Below are 21005 nucleotides of genomic sequence, written 5' to 3'. Positions count from 1 at the left end.
CATCCCAAGCATATTCTCTCATCATAAGGCTTTGAAATTGGATATCAACTGCAAAAAGAAAGCAGGAAAAAACCCACAAATATGTGGAGATTAAACAACATACTTTTAAAGAACAACTGGGTCAAAGAAGAAATAAGAGGAGACATCAAAAGATACATAGAAACAAATAAGAATGAAAATACATCCTGCCAAAATTTTTGGGATGCAGCTAAAGCAGTTTTAAGAGGGAAATTTATATCATTACAGTCCTATCCCAGATAAACAACCTCACGTTACACCTTGAAGAACTAGAAAAAGAAGAACAAATGAAACCCAAAGTCAGCAGAAGGACAGACATAATAAAAATTAGAGCAGAACTAAATGAAATAGAGAACAAAAGACAATAGAAAAATTAATGCGACATAGAGCTGGTTCTTTGAAAAGATTAATAAAATTGACAAACACTTGGCTAGACTCACTAAGATAAAAAGAGAAAAGACACTAATAAATCAGAATAATAAAATCACTAATAAAATCAGAAATGAAAGAGGGGAAGTTGTCACTAATGCCACAGAAATAGAAAGGATCATCCAAGAATACTATGAAGGATTATGCCACCAAATTCAATAACCTAGAAGAGATGGACAAGTTCTTAGAAACATATAGCCTTCCTAGGGTGAATCATGAACAATTGGAAAACCTAAATAGACTGATATAGAAGGAAGGAAACTGAATCAGTCATCCAAAACCTTCCCCAAAGCAAAAGTCTGGGACCAGATGGCTTCACTAGTGAATTCTACCAAACCTTCAACGAGGATCTAATACTTGTCGTAGTCAAACTGTTCCAAAAAATTGAAGAAGAGACAGTACTCCCTAACTCATTTTATGCAGCCAACATTACCCTGATACCAAAACCTGGTAAGGATAACGCAAAAAAAGAAAATTACAGATAAATACCTGTGATGAATACAAATGCAAAAATCCTAAGCAAAATTCTGGGAAATTGAATGCAATAATGCATTAAAGAGATTATACATCACAACCAAGTGGGGTTCATCTCAGGGGCAGAACAATGGTTCAACATATGCAAATCAATCAATATGATACACCACATAAACAAGATAAGGGCCAAAATCATATGATTATATCAATAAATGCTGAAAAAGCATTTGACAAGATATAACATCGATTTATGATTAAAACACTTAATAAAATGGATACAGAAGGAAAACACTTCAACATAATAAAGATCATATATGACGAACCTCAGCTACTATCATAATTATCAGTGAAAAACTGAAGCCCTTTGCTCTACATTCAGGAACATGACAGGGCTGTCCCCTATCACCTCTGCTTTTCAACATAGTATTGGAAGTCTTAGCCAGAGCATTAGGGAAGAGAAAGGAAGAAGAAAAACTGCATCTGAATTGGGAATAAGAAAGTTAAATTGTCACTTTTTGCAGATGACATGATGCTATATATAGAAAACCCTAAAGACTCCACCAAAAAGTTATTAGAAACAATAAAAGAATACAGTAAAGTTGCCGCCACAAAATCAATGTACTAAAGTCCATTGCATTCCTATGTACTAACAATGAAATCTCAGAAAAAGAAATAAAAAAACCCCAAAATTCCTTTTGCAATTGCAACAAAAAGAATAGCATATCTATGAATAAACTTAACCAAGGATGTGAAAGACTTATATTCTGAGAAGTATAAGACATTTTTAAAAGAAATTGAAGATACAAAGAAACGGAAAGGCATTCTGTATTCATGGATTGGAAGAATCAACATAATTAAAATGGCCATATTACCCAAAGCAATATACAGATTTAATTCAATCCCCATCAAAATTTCAATGGCATTTTTTAAAGAAATAGAATAAGAAATCATCAGATTTGTATGGAACCATAAAAGACCCCATAGCCAAAGCAATCCTAAGAAAAAAGAGCAATGCTGGAGGTATCACATTCTCTGATATCAGCTTGTACTCAAGGCAACAATAATCAAACAGCATGGTATTGGCAGAAAAACAGACACACAGACCAATGGAATAGAACTGAGAACCCAGAAATAAACCCACATAAATATGGACAGATAATTTGTGACAAAGAAGCCAAAAACATACAATGGAAAAAAGACAGCCTCCTCAATAAATGGTGCTGGGAGAATTGGAAAGCCATGTGCAAAAGAATGAAACTAGACTGCTGTCTGTCACCATGTAGCAAAATTAATTCAAAATGGATCAAAGACATAAACATAAAACCTGAAACAATAAACTGCATAGAAGAAAACATAGGTACTAAACTTATGGGTCTTGGGTTCAAAGAGTATTGTTTGAATTTGACTCCAAAGGCAAGGGAAGTAAAAGCTAAAATAAATGAATGGGACTATATCAAACTAAAAAGCTTGTGCATAACAACACCATCGACAAAATAAAGAGGCAACCAACAAAATCGGAGAAGATTTTTGCAAACAACCCCTCCAATAAGAAGCTAATGTCCAAAATATATAAGGAACTCATACAACTCAACAACAACAAAACAAACAATCCAATTAAAAAATGAGCAGAGGACCTGAAGAGACATTTCTCTAAAGAGGACATACAAATGGCCAATAGACATATGAAAAAATGCTCAACATCACTAATCACCAGAGAAATGCAAATAAAAACCACAATAAGATATCACCTCACACCAGCTAGCATGGCTATCATCAACAAGACAAATAGTAACAAGTGTTGGAGAGGCTGTGGAGAAAAAGGAACCCTCATACACTATTGGTGGGAATGCAGATTGGTGCAGCCGCTATGGAAGGCAGTGTGGAGGTTCCTCAAAAAATTACGAATAGAATAACCATATGACCCAGAAATGCCTCTCCTGGCTATCTACCCAAAAAATCTGAAAACATTTATCCATAAAGACATATGTGCTCCAGTGTTCATTGCAGCTTTGTTTACGGTGGCCAAGACATGGAAACAAAGTGTCCTTTGATAGATGAATGGATAAAGAAGTTGTGGTATGTATACACAATGGAATACTATTCTGTCATAGGAAAAGGTGAAGTAATACCATCTGAGACCACATGGATGGATCTTGAGATCATAATGCTAAGCAAAATAAGTCAGTCAGAAAAAGTAGAGAAACATATGATTTCACCGATATGTGGTATATAAAACTGAAAACAAGAAAAGAACAAGACAAACAAATGAAGAAACAAAAACTCACAGACACAGGCAATGGTTTAGTTACCAGAGGTCAAGGGGGGAGGGAGGTGGTAGATGAGGGTAATGGGATCAAATATATGGTGATGGAAAGAGAACTGACTCTGGATGATGAACACACAATGTGATGTATAGTTGATGTATTACAGAATTGTACACCTAAAATTTATGTAACTTTACTAATAATTGTCACTGCAATAAGCTTAAATTAAAAAAATAAAGATACCATGAAAACCTTTTAAGTATTCAAAATCCTATGCCCTTCTAATTTTCATTGGTTGTATGACGTAAAGGAAAACTCAACTTTTTCTGTGGGAATTTTAGTTTGTCAACCTCTCATTACTTGTTGCCAAGTAATGTCATGAAAACATGAAGTTTCTTGATTGAAAAAGAGCCTATGTGCAAATCCTCATAAGGTGGGGAAGAGGAGGGAAGGAAGCTCCTCCAGCATACTCCGTGGAAATGCCATTTTGCTTACTTAAGTACGAACATACTCTCCTCTATTTTAGAAATATACTTCAACTTGGACAGAGGGGAATAGCTGGTGCCCAGTCTTTGCTGATTACTCTGTATAAAAAAGTCAAATGTACTTTTGAGCTTTGGATGGTGTCTCCGTAGGAAACCTTACGTGGGGGATTCAGTTAACTGCTTGGATAATTAAAGGAAAAACTCCATTTTTACTTCTGCTATTTGAGCATCATTGGCTTGAGTTATCCAGCTTACTCATTTCTATATTAGATGGTGTGTAGACAAAGCTTTAGTATATGTAATGGTGTAAAACCATTCATTTATCGAAGGAATAGAAAAATAACTCTAGATTTTGGCCTATGTATATACCCACCAAGGAAGTGATCATATAACTCCAGTATTTGAACCAAAATAATTCTATAGGTAACCTTTAAAGAAATGATATTGTAATTGTTTATAGTTGATGATTAAATTTGAAGCTTTGTCCAGGAAATCAGGACATTCAGTATTCATTCATCCACATAATTGATTCTTCAGGCACAATTAATCAGTACCTATTTGGAGGGCTAGAGTTAAGGGTGTGTAACTAACATAATAGGAGCAAAAGTTGCATGGAACTGAGAAGGAAAGAATTATTTTCTGACTGCAGCCATTGAAACAGGGCTTAGAAGGCTGAACAGGGGCTCAGAAGAGAAAGAGGTGTAGTAAGGAGTGGGGAGAACTAAGGGCCTTCCAGATAGAGGAAATACCAAGAGCATGCAAATACCAAGTACCAATAATGCCTTGTGAGTACTTGATGGGATATGGCCAGAGCTTACATCGAATGAGGTCATTCATTCAGTCAACATATACCGCTTGAGGTTGAGGACAGTCTCTGCCCTCATGGCACTTGTATTCTCCTGTGAGAGACAGACAATAACCAAGGAGACAAGTACATAATTTTAGGTGGTGATAAGTGCTATGAAGAAAAATGATGCAGAATAAGGGAGTAGATAGAGTAAGCCACAAGGGAGGGGGTGACAAGAGCTAAGAGGGTCACTACAGCATGAGCTCCCATTCCATGCTGTTCAAGTTTAGATATCATCTGAGCCCCAAGTTTGAGTCTGGGCCTGTTCTGAAGGATGAACTCGAGTGATAGAATGCACAAGGGCATTTGTGTCTGGGGTCAGGAGCAAGGAAGGTCTGTGCGGTAGTCAAGGGGTCAAAAATGAGGGAAGGCAGTAAGCCACTGGAAAATCAGAGAAGGCCCCAACTCTTTGATTTTGTAGAGACATTCTTTCTTCTGTGGGATTAAGTAAAATTTTGTCAATGAAAGTTTTTGACTTATCTGTGTTTTTGAACATAATCTGAACTTCTTCAAGTAACAGAATGCATGCCCACTTTTCCATTGCTTGTTCCTTTTTGTATGGAAACCACAGTCATCTTTAGCCCCTCGGATGGTCTCAGTGAATAGAACCAGGGGTTTTGCCGTAAGGGACAGAATACTCAGTTTTACTTTCAGAATAAGCAGTGATGCCATCAAATAGTAACATCATAATATAACCAAATGTGGATTTAAAAGACATCCCCTCCCCAGTTCAGAAATGGAGAATCTTCCTCCCAGAAGCCGATACTCAGAGGCAAAAAGAACAAAACAATTCCATTAGCTGAGAGCCTTCATTACGGAAACCTGCCAAAGGCAGCATGTGATTTGCAAACAGAGTTCTAGGGCTGAGGTAACAGCAACTTCACAGATGGAATGTTTTGAATACTTCTCAAGTCAGCAAGAAATAAAAGCTCAGAAAGATTTAGTGTGAGGAGGGCCTCTGTTGGGAAGTGTGTCTATTTAATACTTCCTCCTTAGATCTTGGGCCAATCACATTTTTAATTTTCTAACGGACAAAGGAAACTTGGCTTGAGGAAGAATTCTTTGTATTGGTACAATGGCTGGGGGTACTTAGTTCTAATTTTCAGACTCAGTTTTCTCATCCTTCTTTTATTGGCCTTCTTTCTAATGTTCACCAAAACCTGGGTTTCCATACTCTGAAAGGCTTATTACGCTTTTTCTTCAGATTGAAAGTTGAGAATTGAGGTAATTATCTGGATAATATCTAAGTTTAATTAATAATATCTAAGATGATTGAGGAATATGAAATTGAAAGTGTAACAAGAGTCTTCATAGCTGACATTCAATAGCAGCATTGAGTTGAGCAGACCATCTTTTCTGAGAAAAGTCCCAATACCATTTCAACACCATGTTATATAATTGTAACCATGACAGCAGCAAAATGAGTAGCCAACAGGAGGGTGATAATTACAGTGTGAAGTCATTCAGATCCCACGTGCTTATAGGAAAAGCCGTTCTTTCCAAGGTATGAATATGAAATACTTTCTCATAATTTGTTTTAACTGAAACTTGATTTGTCATAATTTAAACTCAGTGTGGCCCTTTGGGGATCTCTTTTCTCCCAAAATGGATTCCACCTGTTGAAGGTACACTGAAGAGATAAAGAATTTAATTATTATGGATAGTACCCTGTCCATCCTAAGACATGAGTTATTAGAGAAATGGCAGTATTTCTGCAAGATGCCTCTTATCACATCAAATAATATAATCAACGTTGTGACCATGAATTCTTAATGACTGTGCGTACTTCAAAAGGTTATATGACAGCACAGGTTTAAGGGGGAGCCTGTTGTGAACCACAGTACTTCATGAGGGTGTAAATCTCTTTGTTATTCCTGATATCAAAGTGGTCACAGGCACTGGGGAGGAACAGGCGAGGTGCTTGCAGTAACTGAGTGAACAGGGCTGAGGAATCAGAGGTGTTTAAAGAAGTAGATCAAAATGTGTCTCATGCTTTTCTTTTCTGTTTTTTTTTTTTTTTTTTTTTTTAATGTTTGTCTGTTCTTCCTCCTGCTTTTCTGCTAGACAGAACCCTCAGAGCTTCTGACTCAGGAATGTTTGTTGCAGTTCTCGTTAGCTCCCAGGTAAGGCTGCTGCTGCCGGTGCAGGGACCACACTTTGAGAACCACTGCAGCACAATGATTTGTGGTCATTTTCTCCCCAAAGTGATGACTGGGGACAGGTGGGCAACTTTTCTAGACATCGATGGCATTATAATTAGCATATAAATGTAATGGACAAACCTAGACATGGACATAGGCAAGAATTCCAAGGAAGAGGCAATCTCAGTGAACAAGTTCAGTTGCTAAGGTAGCTGATATTAAGATTTCACAGATTCTGCTGGGGCCTTCTGATGGAACGATGGCCCTGCACAGATATATTATCAGCATCTGCATCATGGCAAATGCACAACTGGGGCTTAGAATATTTTTAATTCGACTTGAAAATATGTATTGGAGGCCTATGTGACAGGTACTAAGCTGATTACTGGTGATATAATGATGGTTTCTATCCTTAAAGGAATCCCTAATCCTTTGGTGCTGATGGGAGGGAGAGGATGGTTATGAGGTCCTTCTACAGCAGTGGTTCTCAAAGTGTGGTTCCTGGACCAGCAGCATCAGCATCATTTGGGAGCTTATAAGAACTGCAACAAGCATTTCTGAATCAGAGGCTCTGGGGTAGGGTCAGAAATCTGTTTTCATCATCCCTCCAGATGACTCTGATGTATACTCTCTTGAGAAACATGTTTCTATACAAAGGACAGGAAATGGGGGGCATATTGTGCAGAGGGAAATAAAAAGAGAACAGAGGAGGAAATTCTGGTAAATGCAGGTAGGGAAGAGAGAAAACAAGAGGAAGACCAGACAGAAAAATACCCAAAAAACAGAAAAGTATCTCTACAACTAAGGGAAGACTTAATTTTCAAAGAGAGAGAACGAGGTTGAGGGGTCAGTCAAATCCAGCTGGAGAAGTGCCAGTAGGGTAGATGGGCAGGGGTGACCTTTGAGGGAGCAGAGTACATGGAAATGGGCAGATGACAGGCCAAAGGTGCTAAACACTGAGTGGGGAGGTGGAGGGAAAAGAGGGCGGAATAGCCCATTCTTTCATGAGGATTTGCAGCAATGGAAAAGATGAGGCTTCATGGCTATTTGAAGAGGAACAAGGGGTAAAGAAGGCTTTTTACGTTAAATGAAATGAATAAGTTCATGGTTGAGAAAAGGGGCCAGTGCCTTTAGGTGGAAAGGGAGAGAATCAAGCACAGAAATGTGAAGGAGATAAGTCGTTTATTTGCTGAGTTAAGAGTGAAATAGAGAAGGATTGCAGCTTTCAACAAATATTTGTTCAGCATCTATAATTGCCAGGCACTGTTCTCAGCCTAATGGATAAAATAGACAAAATGCTTGTTTTCCTAGAGTTTACATCCTAGTGAGGGAAAAGAGAAAATAATTATATATGTGTATATATTATAATTATACATATTATGCATATAATTATGAATATATATATATATATATATATAATTATTTTCTCTTCATAGCATGTACAAGTGCCTGACAAATTATGTAATTTGTCAGGCACTTGTACATGCTATGAAGACTAAAGCAAGGTGAGGAGAATTCAAGGGACAAGGGGAGTATAAAATTTAGGATAGGGCTGCTTCCCTAATGAGGTTGATTCTGAGCAAAGAAGCTAGGGAAGTGAGGGAGTGGATCATGCGGATATTTGTCAGAAATGCTATTCTGCAGAGACTAGCAAGTATAAAGGCCCTTCTACAGGATCTGTTCGCTGCATTCTAGGGAAAGCAAAGATGCCATCTGCTTGGAGCGGACCAAGAAGAGAAAGAGTGCTGGAGAAATGGAAGATCATCATGAGAAGCCTTGAAGGCAGCAGTGTGGACTTTACACTGAGTAATATGGGAGGCAATGAAAAGTCCTGAGTATGGAGTGATATTGTCTAAGTTACATTAAAAAAATAATTTTGGCTTATGTATGGAGAATGAGTCATAAAAAAGCAAGAGCAGAAATGGGGAGGTTATTCAGGAGACTACTCCAATAATCCAGGTGAGACCTGATAGAGCGAGGGGTGGAGATGGTGAGAAGTGACCAGATTCTGGATATATGTCAAAGGAACTGCTGCAGGACATGCTGATGGAATAATTCTAAGATCTGAGAGAGAGGAAAATTTCAGGATGGGTCAAAACTATTGGCAAATTTGGAGAAGGAAGGAAAGAAACTAGATGAGTTAAAAATAATAGTAGCAACTTTTATTGTTTATTAATACTATGCATCAAGCATCATGCTATGCCAAGTTCATTATCTATATTACATCACTGAATCCTCCCTATAATCTCAATTTACAATGATGAACTGACTACTAAAGCACCTTACCAGCCATGGAGCAAATGGTGGGCCAGGGACTGGGACCTGTGCAGTCTGGCTGCAGACCACATACCCTTAATCCCCCACACGATACAATCTCTATTGTCTCTGAGAAGGGAAAGGTTACTCAGAGTTGGGGAAAAGGAGGGTAGGGAGGCAGGGCCAAGATTGGGAGTTCAAAAAGAATGTTGACCAATTACTCAAAAAATATGCATCAAAAATTTAAATGAATAATAAGACAACTGTTGAAAATGTTTTCTTTGGGGCACACCCTCCTGTGTCTGCTTGTGCCATGTCTATCTAGATGAAGAAAATGACTGAGCTGTAATTTTTCTGGACCTCCTTAAAAGTAATGTCAATCACTGAGGGCTCCCAATCACTGAGGGATCCTCTCAGCCGCCACAACTTGTATGGAGCTGATACCCAGTTCCCAGTCCTATGAGATAAACATCCCCTCGATCTTGTTTAGCATAAACACTGACACTGAAATCGAATAGGCTGGTGAGATGGAAGTTGAGTCATGGCATATTTATTAAGCTGAGCACTGGCTTTGACACTCAGAGGAACACCAAATTAATTCAAGACACATTTCTAGCCCTTAAGGGGCTTACAGCATTGGTTTGGCTGATGGACCACCCAATATCCATTAGGATGGAGAAACCAAATCTCCACTTTGGGTTCATTGTGTTGCACGGAGTGACAGGCCTGGAGATGAAAAGGGCCTTGGTGCACATGGAATGCATGCGTGGCAGGCCTGCAGCCCCTCAGCCTGCGAGCATTAACCCCATGAGCAGCCTGGCTGCAGAGTGAAGGTGGCTGTTTGTGCATAAACACTGTCATTTCACTGGGACTGTTATTGCATCTTTGAACCTTGGCTTCAAAGAACACTGACCATATTCCTGTACTTGCCTTTCTTTGAAGCGTGTGACTTTGCATTGCAGATTAAAGTGAAGACATTCATCAAGGAAGAGATCTGGCCAACTGCTCCCCTAACTCAACCCAAAACAAAGCCTTAAAACGCTCCAATCACAGTAGCAGTGGGGTGGGCTGAGGACAAAAGCTCAGAACCGGGCCCTCATTCTCAGATCCTGTAAGGCAGCTCTAGCATGACATAGTGCATCCCTTTGAGCTTTGGGCAACTTTACCCTGAGAGTTGGTCTATGTCAGCAGAGCAGGGTGAGTTAACACAATATTCCCAACCTGTCCTGTTCATTTTATTTAAAGCAGGTATTGTAGCAAATGAGGCCAGCACGATCACTCTGTGTGTGCCTTTGAATTCTTCAAGAGATGTGTCAGGCAGAACCATCTGAAACTTGGCTGATGATTCTGTCAATTTTCTTGTCTTCTACTTTCCGTTGTTCATTCCTTTGAAAAGAAACTGTCTTCTCTTTCTCCCTGATTCTCCTATACTGACTCTAAGAAACCAGACTGCCCACATAGCCTTCTGTTATTTATTTATTTGTTTACTTCCTCTCTTAAGATAGCAAGAGGAGTGAAGTGAGAAACTGTAACTAGGAAGTAACAAATAAAACCAAATAATTGTTAATTGTAAGGCTCAGAGGAAGAACTAAGGGAAATATCTCCCACCCCATTGGAAGAAAAATTGATGATAGATGTCTATCAAAGGAGAAATGATCACATCTTTAATATAACTTTTCTGCAGATCTTCACTGTGATCAGATACACAGAGTGAGTTCTGTCTGGGATGAAATGGTAAAGCAATCCAGAGGAAGGAAAGAAGGAAATGATTGTCAAGGTGGGTACCTGTAAATCATCTGATTCAGACAACGTATCTACTGCAGGGTTTAAGAAATTAGTAATCCTTATTTAGATATTGGCTAATTTTCAGAACAACTTTTACCTAGTTATTCTTCTCTAAAGTAAGACAAAATGATAATTCTGGTCATTGTAAGACAATTCATTTAGGGTAAATTTATTTAGCTACATTTTAGCTTAAATCTCAAATTTTTGTTTTCCATGAAGAAATGCATGAAGTTCAAGAAGATCATTTTCATGGTTTCATGAGATACCAGTTGTTCTAGACCAGTTTTTTCCCCCCACACAAACTGACAGCTCATGTGTAAATACAGCTCTATGTCTAGTTTCAGTTTTAAAAGATTGAAAGACATCTGCTTATCCACATCATATTCATACCCCTTAATTTACTACACCCCCACATTTGAGTGCAGCCATGTGACTAGCTTTGGTCAAAGGACTGTAAGCAATGTCATACGTGTCACTTCTAGGCAGATGCTCTTTTTCTCTTTACCATGGTGACTATGGAAGCCATATTCTGAGATGGGCAAGCCTCAAGTTAGCAGCAGCTTAAGTCACTGCCACCATGGAGGGAAAGTGTGCAGAGAGTTGTCTGATTTGTATTAGACATGGTACGAACAAGAAATAAACCTTAGTTCTGTTAAACCACTGAGATTTTCAAGGTTTATTTGTTATGGTGGCATAATTTGACTTATCCTGACTAATCCAGGACCACGGAAGATATTTAGTCTTACCTCACTTCCATCATAAGAATCATTTCTACAGCAGCCCTGAGACATGGTCCAAATATATCTTGAACACCTCAGAAATCACAGCAAATAGCATAGCAAGCAATTATATGATGCTTACTAAATACTTGTTTTCAGACAAAATAAGTATTTTATATGTTTTAATTTGTCTAATTCTTATAAAAACCTTAACTCACCAATATTATTTTCTTCATTTTATAGCCAGAGCAACTGAAGCACACAGAAGTAACTTGCTCCAGGTTAAACAGACAAGTTAAATCACTTACCAAAGGCCACATAGCAAGTAAGTAGTATACCAGGAGTCAAATCCAAGAAGATGCTTTCAGTCTATGCCCTTAAACCACTGTACCACGCAGTTTCACTAGATTTGATTTTCATTTCATTTTCATGCAATCCGTTCAATAGGACACAGAATCATAAAACCCAAAAGACAAGGCTGGAAGGGACCTTAGAGATCAATCGTTGCTTTTTACACAGAGGAACAAAATCACCCTGTAAGCCATTTTCCTGCTATAGTGAAAAAGGTCTGTCTTGGGGGTTTTCAAAGCAGTGACTTGGGGAGCACTAGAGCTCACTACCAGGGTCTCAGGGGCTACCAGTTTGGAGGTAGATGGAGATACTACTTCAACCAGACCAGCTCTGTTCTAATCTGTTTTATATAGTAGGATTCTTGGTAAAATTTGTATGTGAATATTCTGCTGCTTCAATAAAACTGAACAATGATGGACTCTTCAGACTTCTATTGAAGTATTAGGCTTGTAAGTTTGCACTAAACACTGTATGGCTTCACATCCGCTGGGAGGAGAGGTGGGGCACATGGATTGTTTAGCTCAGGGTCAAGGATAATTTGCACTCACTAGACTGTCTGGCAGCAAGAACTGCCTTATTCATCACTGGATGTGCACTGAGATATGTAGTAGAAGCTCTACAAACAATATCTGAAAGTTAGAAGGAGAGTTTCAAGACTCCTTGATAAAGCAATTTTTCAAAAAGAAGATTAAGCTGATTTGGATTGAGCAAAGTAGCATACCATGGCTGTGGTGACACAACATCAAAGAAATGGCTGGTAGTTACCATTGTATGCGTTTTGTCCGTATATCCCCAAATGGTAAGGTCAGTGGTGGATTTCTTCTCCCATTAAGTAAGTAAGTAAGTAAGTAAGTAAGTAAGTAAGTAAGTAAGTAAGTAAGTAAGTAAGTAAGTAAGTAAACAAACAAACAAAGTAGTGGGTGGGTAGATGAAAAACGAATATTAAATTGACTAGTTTGTTCTCAGGGAGACACAAGTGACAGCCCCAAGCAATCACAGGCAAACACACACCACTGTTTACTTCATTTTAACACAACTAATTACACAAAATTATCCAAATTTGCTGATCACCTTAAGAGGTGAATTGGAAAGTTTCCTTTACTTTCAAAAAGCATTCCTTTTTATGTATGCTGACAGCAGTTATATTAGGTACTATTTATGTACACATGATTTGATTTACAAATTGGGTCAAGTCAAAGGTGCATATTTGAGAAGGGGGAAATTGATGGGTTAGAAGGAGACGAAGAGAGATCTGGGAAAAAAGTTCATGGAGCTGTGCTCACTGTAGACACTCTTACCTTGTGTGGTCCCATCCAGTCCCATGATGAATTTCATTGATCTGATGATTTGCTCTGCTATTGGGGGGCTCATGGATGTAGCATAAGCAGCACTATGTGAGTGAACCCTCAAATAATCCACAAGGTCCTTTAATAAAGGAGGGAAATACAAAAAGAAGGAAAATAAATCTCAGTGTTGGTGGTGAGAATCACATCTTATCCCAATCCCATCCATCATGGCCTAGGACATTTGATTCTTGAATGTGGTCCATTTTTCAATGGGCATCACCAAACTAATTTTTTTCTAACCCTCTTCATAGTGTTTCCCTCAAAAACTTAGAAGCTATACAGTAAAGGCTGCAAGTTTGGAGTTCAGTTCTGTAAGGCCAAACCAGATGTATAAAGGAAAAATGATTTCCCAAACATTTGATGAGTACTTAGTATGAGTACTGGCTTAGTATTAGGAGTATTTGGACTTAGAAGTGTCCAAAGAATATAGGATGTGGTTCTTGCCCTGGAGCATATTACACTAAATTGTGTCCATGGAAAAGTAATGGTAGAAAAAGTAACAAGACATGCAAACTAGTATATGCAACAGGGCTACATGACTGCAGAGGAGGTATTGTTAGCCAGAGTTGATAGGGAAGGTTCCAGTGAGGAAGTGACGTTGATTAAGTCTTTAAGAATGAAGACAAACATAGAGCAAAAGAAAATGCGGGTGGGGGGATGGAGTGTTAGAGGGAGAGGTAGGAAAGTAAACCAGAGTGTAGACCAGATAAACTCTGGTTATGCCTTGGGCAATTGGGAACTACTGGAATTTTTGTGCCACACTATTTGGAGTGCTGACCCACTACAGAACGCTCGTCTTTAGTGATAGGAATTACTCTCCACCCGCATCCCTGACTCCTGAGGCCAAATGTAAGGTCCCAGGTGAGACTGCTGAGAGCCCAAAGACGCTCCAGTAACCTAATGCCACAGTCAGGAGGGCCTCAGAGCTGGTATCTGGAGGCGTTCAGCCCCAGCTAGGAAGATCATCTATCTGCCCACCTGTACTGGCTCATGGCCTCGGACCTTCAGGGTGTTCTGCAGAAAAGCTAATGAACTGATGATGGCTATCTGTGCTACCAGTGGGGTCTGTACAAAATCATCCACCTTTTCTTCTAGGATAACAAGACAGCTTAGAATTCCACTTAGGCATCTTCTCCGATTATTTCCTCTCGTAGGTGCACTGAGAGGAGCTTTGCTTTGAGCAGGGCCATCTCCTCCTAACCCCTCTTCATTGGTCACATCCATTTCTACCTCTGAGTCTGGGATTGTGCTCTGCCCTTCACTTTTCTATCTCTCTTGGGGTGTAGGTGGCATGGTTGTTCACTAGCATTTTAAACATTCATAGCTCATCTTCCTCAATAAAGTGAGTGGCCTGCCTCACAACTCTGTTGGTGACACAATGCCTCTACCTGGCCCATGTGTGGAACCAGTGGCTCCATTCTGTCCTTCCTGCGTCCTTCAGTGTGTCCTTCACTTGAAATCCCCTCTCTCATGCATCCTTCTTCCCTGACTTCCTTTCTCCCTGTTCTCCTTCATTTCACTCTCTTCATTCCTTTTCTGTTTGTTTGTTTCTTCCTTTCATTTCCCATTCTTTCTATTGATTCCCTCCCTCCTTTTAATTTCAAAATCTCCACTTAAATTTTTTTCTCTATGTTTCTATTTCTTTCTTTCTTTCTTTCTTTCCTCCCTCCTTCCTTTTTTTCCTTTCTCTTTTTTCTCCCTGTGCCACCCCCCACTACCACCACCTTTATCCTTGAGCCCATCTTTCCTTCTACCAAGTCTGTACAAAGGCTTGTTCCGGGCTATGTTCTGGATATGGTGTTCCAAGAAAAGGAGAAGGATAGAAATCCTGGTCTTTGGCAGCTATTATCCACTTATATTGAAATTAATATTCAATTTCTGTCTATTCTTTTGTTTAGTGAATCTAAAAAAATGGTTGGATGGGTTTTTGCCATAGTTGAAGAGTATGTGCACGACGATGCCTAATGTAAAGCATTGGCCACACAGTATTAGGGAAGTGCACTTTCGAGGATGGCAGGGAGGGGGGTCAAAGAGAGAGGCAGGCTTTTTCCAGAGTAACTGAAGCTGGGCTGTCCTTCACAGCTTTATGTTCAGCGCTCCTCTTTGAGCAGTGGCAGAGGTTTTCTTTGTTGAGAGCTAGTGCCTCCCAAGAGGATGCTAAGAAAGCCAACTTGGAGATAGTAGGAGGGGTGCAGGAGATGGAATGATGGGGTCTCATGTAGACCTGAGTCAGGAAAGGGCTATTTCAGGGAGGTAACCTGGGCTTGAAGGATGGGTAGATTTGGTTAAATGCAGAGCAGGGGAGAGGCATGGACATGTGCCAAAATTAGGAATGAAGACGGCGTCTTAATCAGCAAAGAATGAAGGTGTTTTCAAGAAAGTTGATGAGCGGTTTTCTCCTTCAGAGTTATGGGACAGGCTCTGGAACCTGATTGCTTGGGTTTAAACCCTGGCTCTGCCATTTACTTATATATGACCATGGGCAAGTTACTAAACCTCTCAGTTCCCTACTTTTCTTCTTTGAAAAATGAGATAATGCCAACACTTACCTCAGAGTCATTATGAGGATTAAATGAGTTAATACATATATGGTGCTTAGAAGAGTGACTGGTACATAGTGAATACATGATACTGTTGGCAATTATTATTAATGAATTGCCAAATCAGAGGTTCTTAGAACTGGGTGGGACAAGGGGCTCAAAATATGAAAACTCCATGGAGTGTTTTTATTCTAACTCTCTCATTTTGTAGAGGCTAATGTTCTAAGGTTATGTAACAACACATGGGTAGACTCAGACATCAAGCCAGAAATTTTCAGCTCAGCACTTCCTCCATCTTTATTGGAATGCTAATGTTAGGAGTGAAAAGAAAAGAGGCATTTAATAAAAAGGAGTACCCAGACTTGATGACATGTTATCTGAAGAGATAACATAGCTGATATAGTCATTGATACATCTATAGCTGAAATTCATTGGCTCCTCAAGGCTCCATTTAAAAAACTTTACATATGTTAACTCATTTTAGCTTCACAATAACCCTATGAGGTAGGTACTATTTTTATCTCCATTTTATAGATGGGATTACTGAGTCACAGAAAGGATCACAAAAATATCCAACCAAAAAGTGGTTGAATAACAGGGATTTGGACCCAAACAGTCTGGCTCTAGGGTCCACACCCTTAGCACCACACTACATTATGTCTCCAGACCAGGAGTGGGGGACCAGGAGGATACAGACCACCTTCACGTCTACTTAACTCTGTGGTATTTTTCCTAATCCAAAGAGATTGCTCCTTTGTTTGAGGGGAAGAGGGGAGAATTCCTTATATACTCAAGTGTTTATAGTACTAAACCACAGATTGAATCGCATCTGTCTCACATGTTTTATGTCTATTAACCTTATTTCTCCAAAGAGACTGCAACCTCCTTGAGAACCAGAAACAGAGTTATATACTTCTCTGAAAATCCATAGTGGTGGGTACTTAGCAGGGGTCTGGTAAATGCTGATGGTCTAATGGAGAACAGGGGTATTTTAGGGATTGGAGAAGGATGGTGACGGTCCCTCAGGTATGTTAGGGGAATACTAAGCTGTATTCTTAGAAACAAATGTAGTAATATTGTCTTAGTCTTGGGGCATTGCTGACAAAGGTCAGACAAAGAAACAAAGCAAAGCTGGCTTTGATCCCTAAAGGGCATTTCTCAATGACTCTACTCCCAGTTTTCTTTCCCAAATGGAGAAATTTCATAAAGCCAAGATCACGTGCATTCTTAGTTTGAATAAATGCCTCATCAGTGCAATATCATTTTTGTTTAACATTAAGCATATCTTGCCCATAATTTTATTTCTTTTAGACTAAGTCCGCTTTCTATCAGAGTCTGAATGTATGGACAGGGGCTAATTTGCTTGTGTGGTTCAGAAAATGGGGTTCTTTGAGTAACTTCTGCAGAGCATCAAGGAGAGCCTTGTTTCTTGGTTTTTTATTCCCTCCTAGCATTCCCCCATTGGGCACCATGAGCCATGAATTAAGAGTTGGCTTTGGTCTTTTGCAAGGGGAGTCTGGGTTGTGTCTTCCTTCAGGATGGGTTAGAGGTCTCCTCAGACCGAGGTTTCCAAGTCCATTTGTAAGTTCAAACTCCTGATTATTTTCTCTACCCATAGGCCTGGAGTTCAAGGACAAGGGTGGCTTTTCTGAGAAAATCAGACAGGAGACACTTAGAATAAACATCTTGGCATTCATTCCATGACCCCCATTTACTTCAAAGGGCTGTTAAATACAGCCAGGGCTGAGCACACAGGGCAGAGCTGGCTTCTGTGAGGGGCCTGCCTTTGTCTGACACACAAACTTCTGGAGCTAATGCTCGCCCCAAACTTGGCTGCCCTGCCCCACTTCCCTTCTACAGAATTCCAGCCCTGCAGACTATCAATCATGAGGGCTACCTGTGCTTCATTCTTTTGCAAAGCTCTGGTCAGCCTGTGGAGGCTGTGAAAGCCAGTGGTTAGCAGCAGGCACGCAAGAGGACTCAGGATCCATGCTTGAGAAAAACCTATTGACCCATCTCCTCAGTAACTGGATCAATAAAAATAAAAAAATAAAAATAAGAAACCTAGTCTCATCAGTTCAGGAATTCTTTAAAGAAGCCATTCATGGCATGGAGCTCTGACAGGTGGAGAGAAGTAATTACCTGACATTTCACCTCAAAAATCTTAAAAGGAGAGAATGTTGCAAGTTGGGTTGTTAACATATCGTCTATAGCAGCTCCAAACTAAGGAGAGAAAATAGCATAATCGACTCTTGAGAGACTGTTTTAGCTGTTTCGCTGAGGTGAGGAGAGAAGATGGAGTCCAGGGCAGTGAACTCCAATAAGCAGAGAAGAATTTGTAGGGCATTTTGTGACAGAAAGACTGAGATCAAGACAAAAATCTCTCCTCTCTGTGGGAATATCTTAGCACCAAACCAATTGTGTTCTCCATTTGATTGTTTACAAATATTTTTTTCTTACGTGATTCATCTGGTTGCTAATGTATGTATTTCTGACCCTGACCAACTTGAGAAAGATTTCTAGAGCCTTCTAGAAACTGTTATTGGGAATATAGTCCCTCTATGACTAACCCTAACATTGATATTTAAAAAGAGAGGTAAGAGCCAGTCAGTTTTATCTTTTTCTAGATTTTTGGACCCAAGTAATTATTTTAAAATTTCAAGATGTACTATGAATCCCATGAGCATAGTGAAATTAAAATTATTAGAGTTTCAGACAAACGTAAAATCCCAGTGTGTGCACGTTAACATTTTTTATAGTTAATTTTGTTGCTTTTGTACCCATTGGTTTAGAATCCTGAATATTTTGCAATGCCCCCCCCCCCCAAATTGACATATATACTGCAAAATATCCAGGAAAAAATATGATGAAACCCTAAAAACTGTACTCTAATTTTTTAAATAGATAAATGGAATGATTTTTTTCAAACACAAATCTTCAGCACGTATCCAATCCTATGCTCTATCAGTTTAAAACAAACTTAAAGTGAAAATTCTTCCCAAAATTATTCAGTCTGGGAGAACAAAAACTGTGATTTAAATTGAAATTGCACATAATTTAGAATTAGCATTAAAAGTCCAGAGGAGCAGATACAAAAGTTCCATTTACTCATTAGGCAGCAAGGAAACCACAGTTTACCTGGATTTATTACAGGCTCACACAAACCATTTCACAGGTGTGTATCTGACTGATTTTTAAATCATCAGGGAATGAAACATACAGACACTTTCTCAAGTGGCCTCTAATCTACTCACCCTCCATGTCTTGAAAACTGCCCTATGTTTTCTAGGTTTTGCATTTTGCCATTTCAGGGCAGAAGGTCTCTGTATTGGTAAGTGGATCTCTGCCAAACACTCTCTTATTCTTGCTGCCATCTAGTGGTAAGTTCAGAAACTGCAGGGTAACATGAGGGAGAAGAGGGAATGGGAAGGAGGAGGGGGACGGAGCAGGAGGTGGAGGAATGATGCATCCCTCTGGATCCAAATATGCACAGAATGAGTATTTATTTATTTTTTTAATCTATTGGGGTGACAATTGTTAGTAAAATTCCATAGATTTCAGGTGTACAATTCTGTCAGAATGAGTATTTTAAAGAGTAAGAAAATGAACAGATCTGCATACTTTTTCTGTATCCTAATTAATGTAAATAATAATAATTTTCACAATTGCTCAGTATTTACCCCAAATGAACAGAATTTACATAGACAAGAGTGAACACACTTAAAATAGTCTAACTGACTTCAGGATGGAGAATAAGAGAAAACTGTGAACTGATCCTTACTTTGGGTTAGTCACGAACTTTTGTTTAAAGTGAATATCAAATGAAGGAACTCTAAGGAGAAAAATGTGACATCTACCAAATCTGACAATATTTCAAGGATCCGCTTGCTTCAGTTTATTCAGGTGCCTTTGGTTCAGGAAACAGAGTTACGCTTGGTTAAAATTTTTGTAGCGCAGCACTGCTGCTAAAGTAATCACCAAACCACAAGCACACAAAGCACTGTAGCCTGGAGAAGGAAGCCTCTACATCTGAGACTCTGATCCCACTGCTTTGACAGTCAAGGAACATTAAAAATTTTAACCAGATTTAGCTGAATTTTGTAGGATCCTGGGCATTACCTTTGTTTTTAGCATACCCAGCTAATTCCCACAGGATGAAAAACAATGCTTTGAGCTGGGAAGAAAGTAGTGCCTATTGACGGGTAAAGACCACTGAAAACTCTGAACATTTGAAACATTTTTGCATTTCATGGCAGGGCAAGTGGCCACAATGAAGTCTGTTGTTTTAAATCCCAGGCTTTCAATGACCAGACTGTTTTTGGCTGTACTTCCTGATTTGTCTAACTGGTTTACCAGGAGTCTGAACTCTGGTTCCTGCTGGTCACAATGAGTAAGCAATTGGGAATTTTAGGTAAGCTGTTGATGCCACCTGCAGGCACTGCACTGGTTTGGGGCCTGCTGTGCCCTCCTAGGCAGAGGCAACAGCACTGTCATGCAGGCTCTTAGGGACAGGTGTAGGTTTCTATGAGATAGCTAGCGAGATTTGCATAAAACTGTAATATAATGGAGCAGGCCATTGTCGCCTTTATTCCTTAAACCTAGGTTTCCATATTTCATTTTCTTTTTCTACTTCCCTCTTCTTCTAAATCTCTTGTCAACATTTATTGGTTTATATTGGCAACCCCCTTGGTGATATTGGCACTAGACTGACAGAGATAACACTCACTTAACAATCTAATCTCATCAAATCATGATTACTAAGGCATATAGATAAGGTAATAGAGGATGATAAGATTTGACCTATGGCTTATCCAAAATTGTGGAAGAGAATCATTTTGCAGAGAAAATCCCTTAAAAGGACATTTTTGATTTTGCTACTACTATTTTAATTAAAACTCTTAAAACCCACGACTTGTAGCACAGTGTCCACCCCCATCCTATCGGGTTTTGGCCCACTGTTGCTATTACCTGCTTTGTGTTTTCATGTTACAAAACCCAAATTACTTACAGTTCTGTAATATCCCCTTATTGTTTCTGTGATTTGGGATACAGAAATGTAATCCTCCCATCATTTGTATACAAGGCGGACATTCATTCTAAGACTCCTTCCATACTGCCCTGCAAACTTAATCAATTCTCTCTTTGCACTAAATCTTTGCCTGTGTACATTGCCAGTGTTACCGTCCTATTATTATATATTGTGATTACTCTTCATTGGCTTCTCTGCACTGTCAGAGGGTGAGCTCCTTAATGTTAGGGGTTCTACTTAGCTGTGAACCCACTGAGGCTGCAGTGATCAGTTGAGGTGTGGTAAACTGAACTGAAGCTCTCATGGAGTCCAGGGAAGCCC

The 21005-nt window shown here is 39.3% G+C and overlaps 1 protein-coding gene and 1 long non-coding RNA gene across 2 annotated transcripts in view; one reads left to right on the top strand and one right to left on the bottom strand.

Annotated features, from left to right (window-relative positions):
• The window catches only part of SPTLC3 (serine palmitoyltransferase long chain base subunit 3), a 153439-nt gene that overhangs the window by 30213 nt on the left and 102221 nt on the right, over positions 1-21005 (bottom strand). Inside the window, exon 9 of the mRNA XM_019713394.3 lies at positions 13068-13194. Within this exon, the coding sequence (XP_019568953.2) occupies positions 13068-13194 (127 nt within the window). The remainder of the gene's footprint in view (positions 1-13067; positions 13195-21005) is intronic.
• LOC148756049 (uncharacterized) lies at positions 10259-19040 on the top strand. Its single transcript, XR_016018230.1, has 3 exons — positions 10259-10691; positions 11662-11743; positions 18945-19040. It is a non-coding gene; the product is annotated as an uncharacterized LOC148756049 (long non-coding RNA).

Source organism: Rhinolophus sinicus, chromosome 13, assembly GCF_057876585.1.
Source record: "Rhinolophus sinicus isolate RSI-liver-muscle chromosome 13, RSI-T2T, whole genome shotgun sequence".
NCBI classification, from domain to species: domain Eukaryota; kingdom Metazoa; phylum Chordata; class Mammalia; order Chiroptera; family Rhinolophidae; genus Rhinolophus; species Rhinolophus sinicus.
The sequence above is the reverse complement of the archived record's forward strand: the minus strand, read 5'-3'. Positions and strand labels throughout refer to the sequence as shown.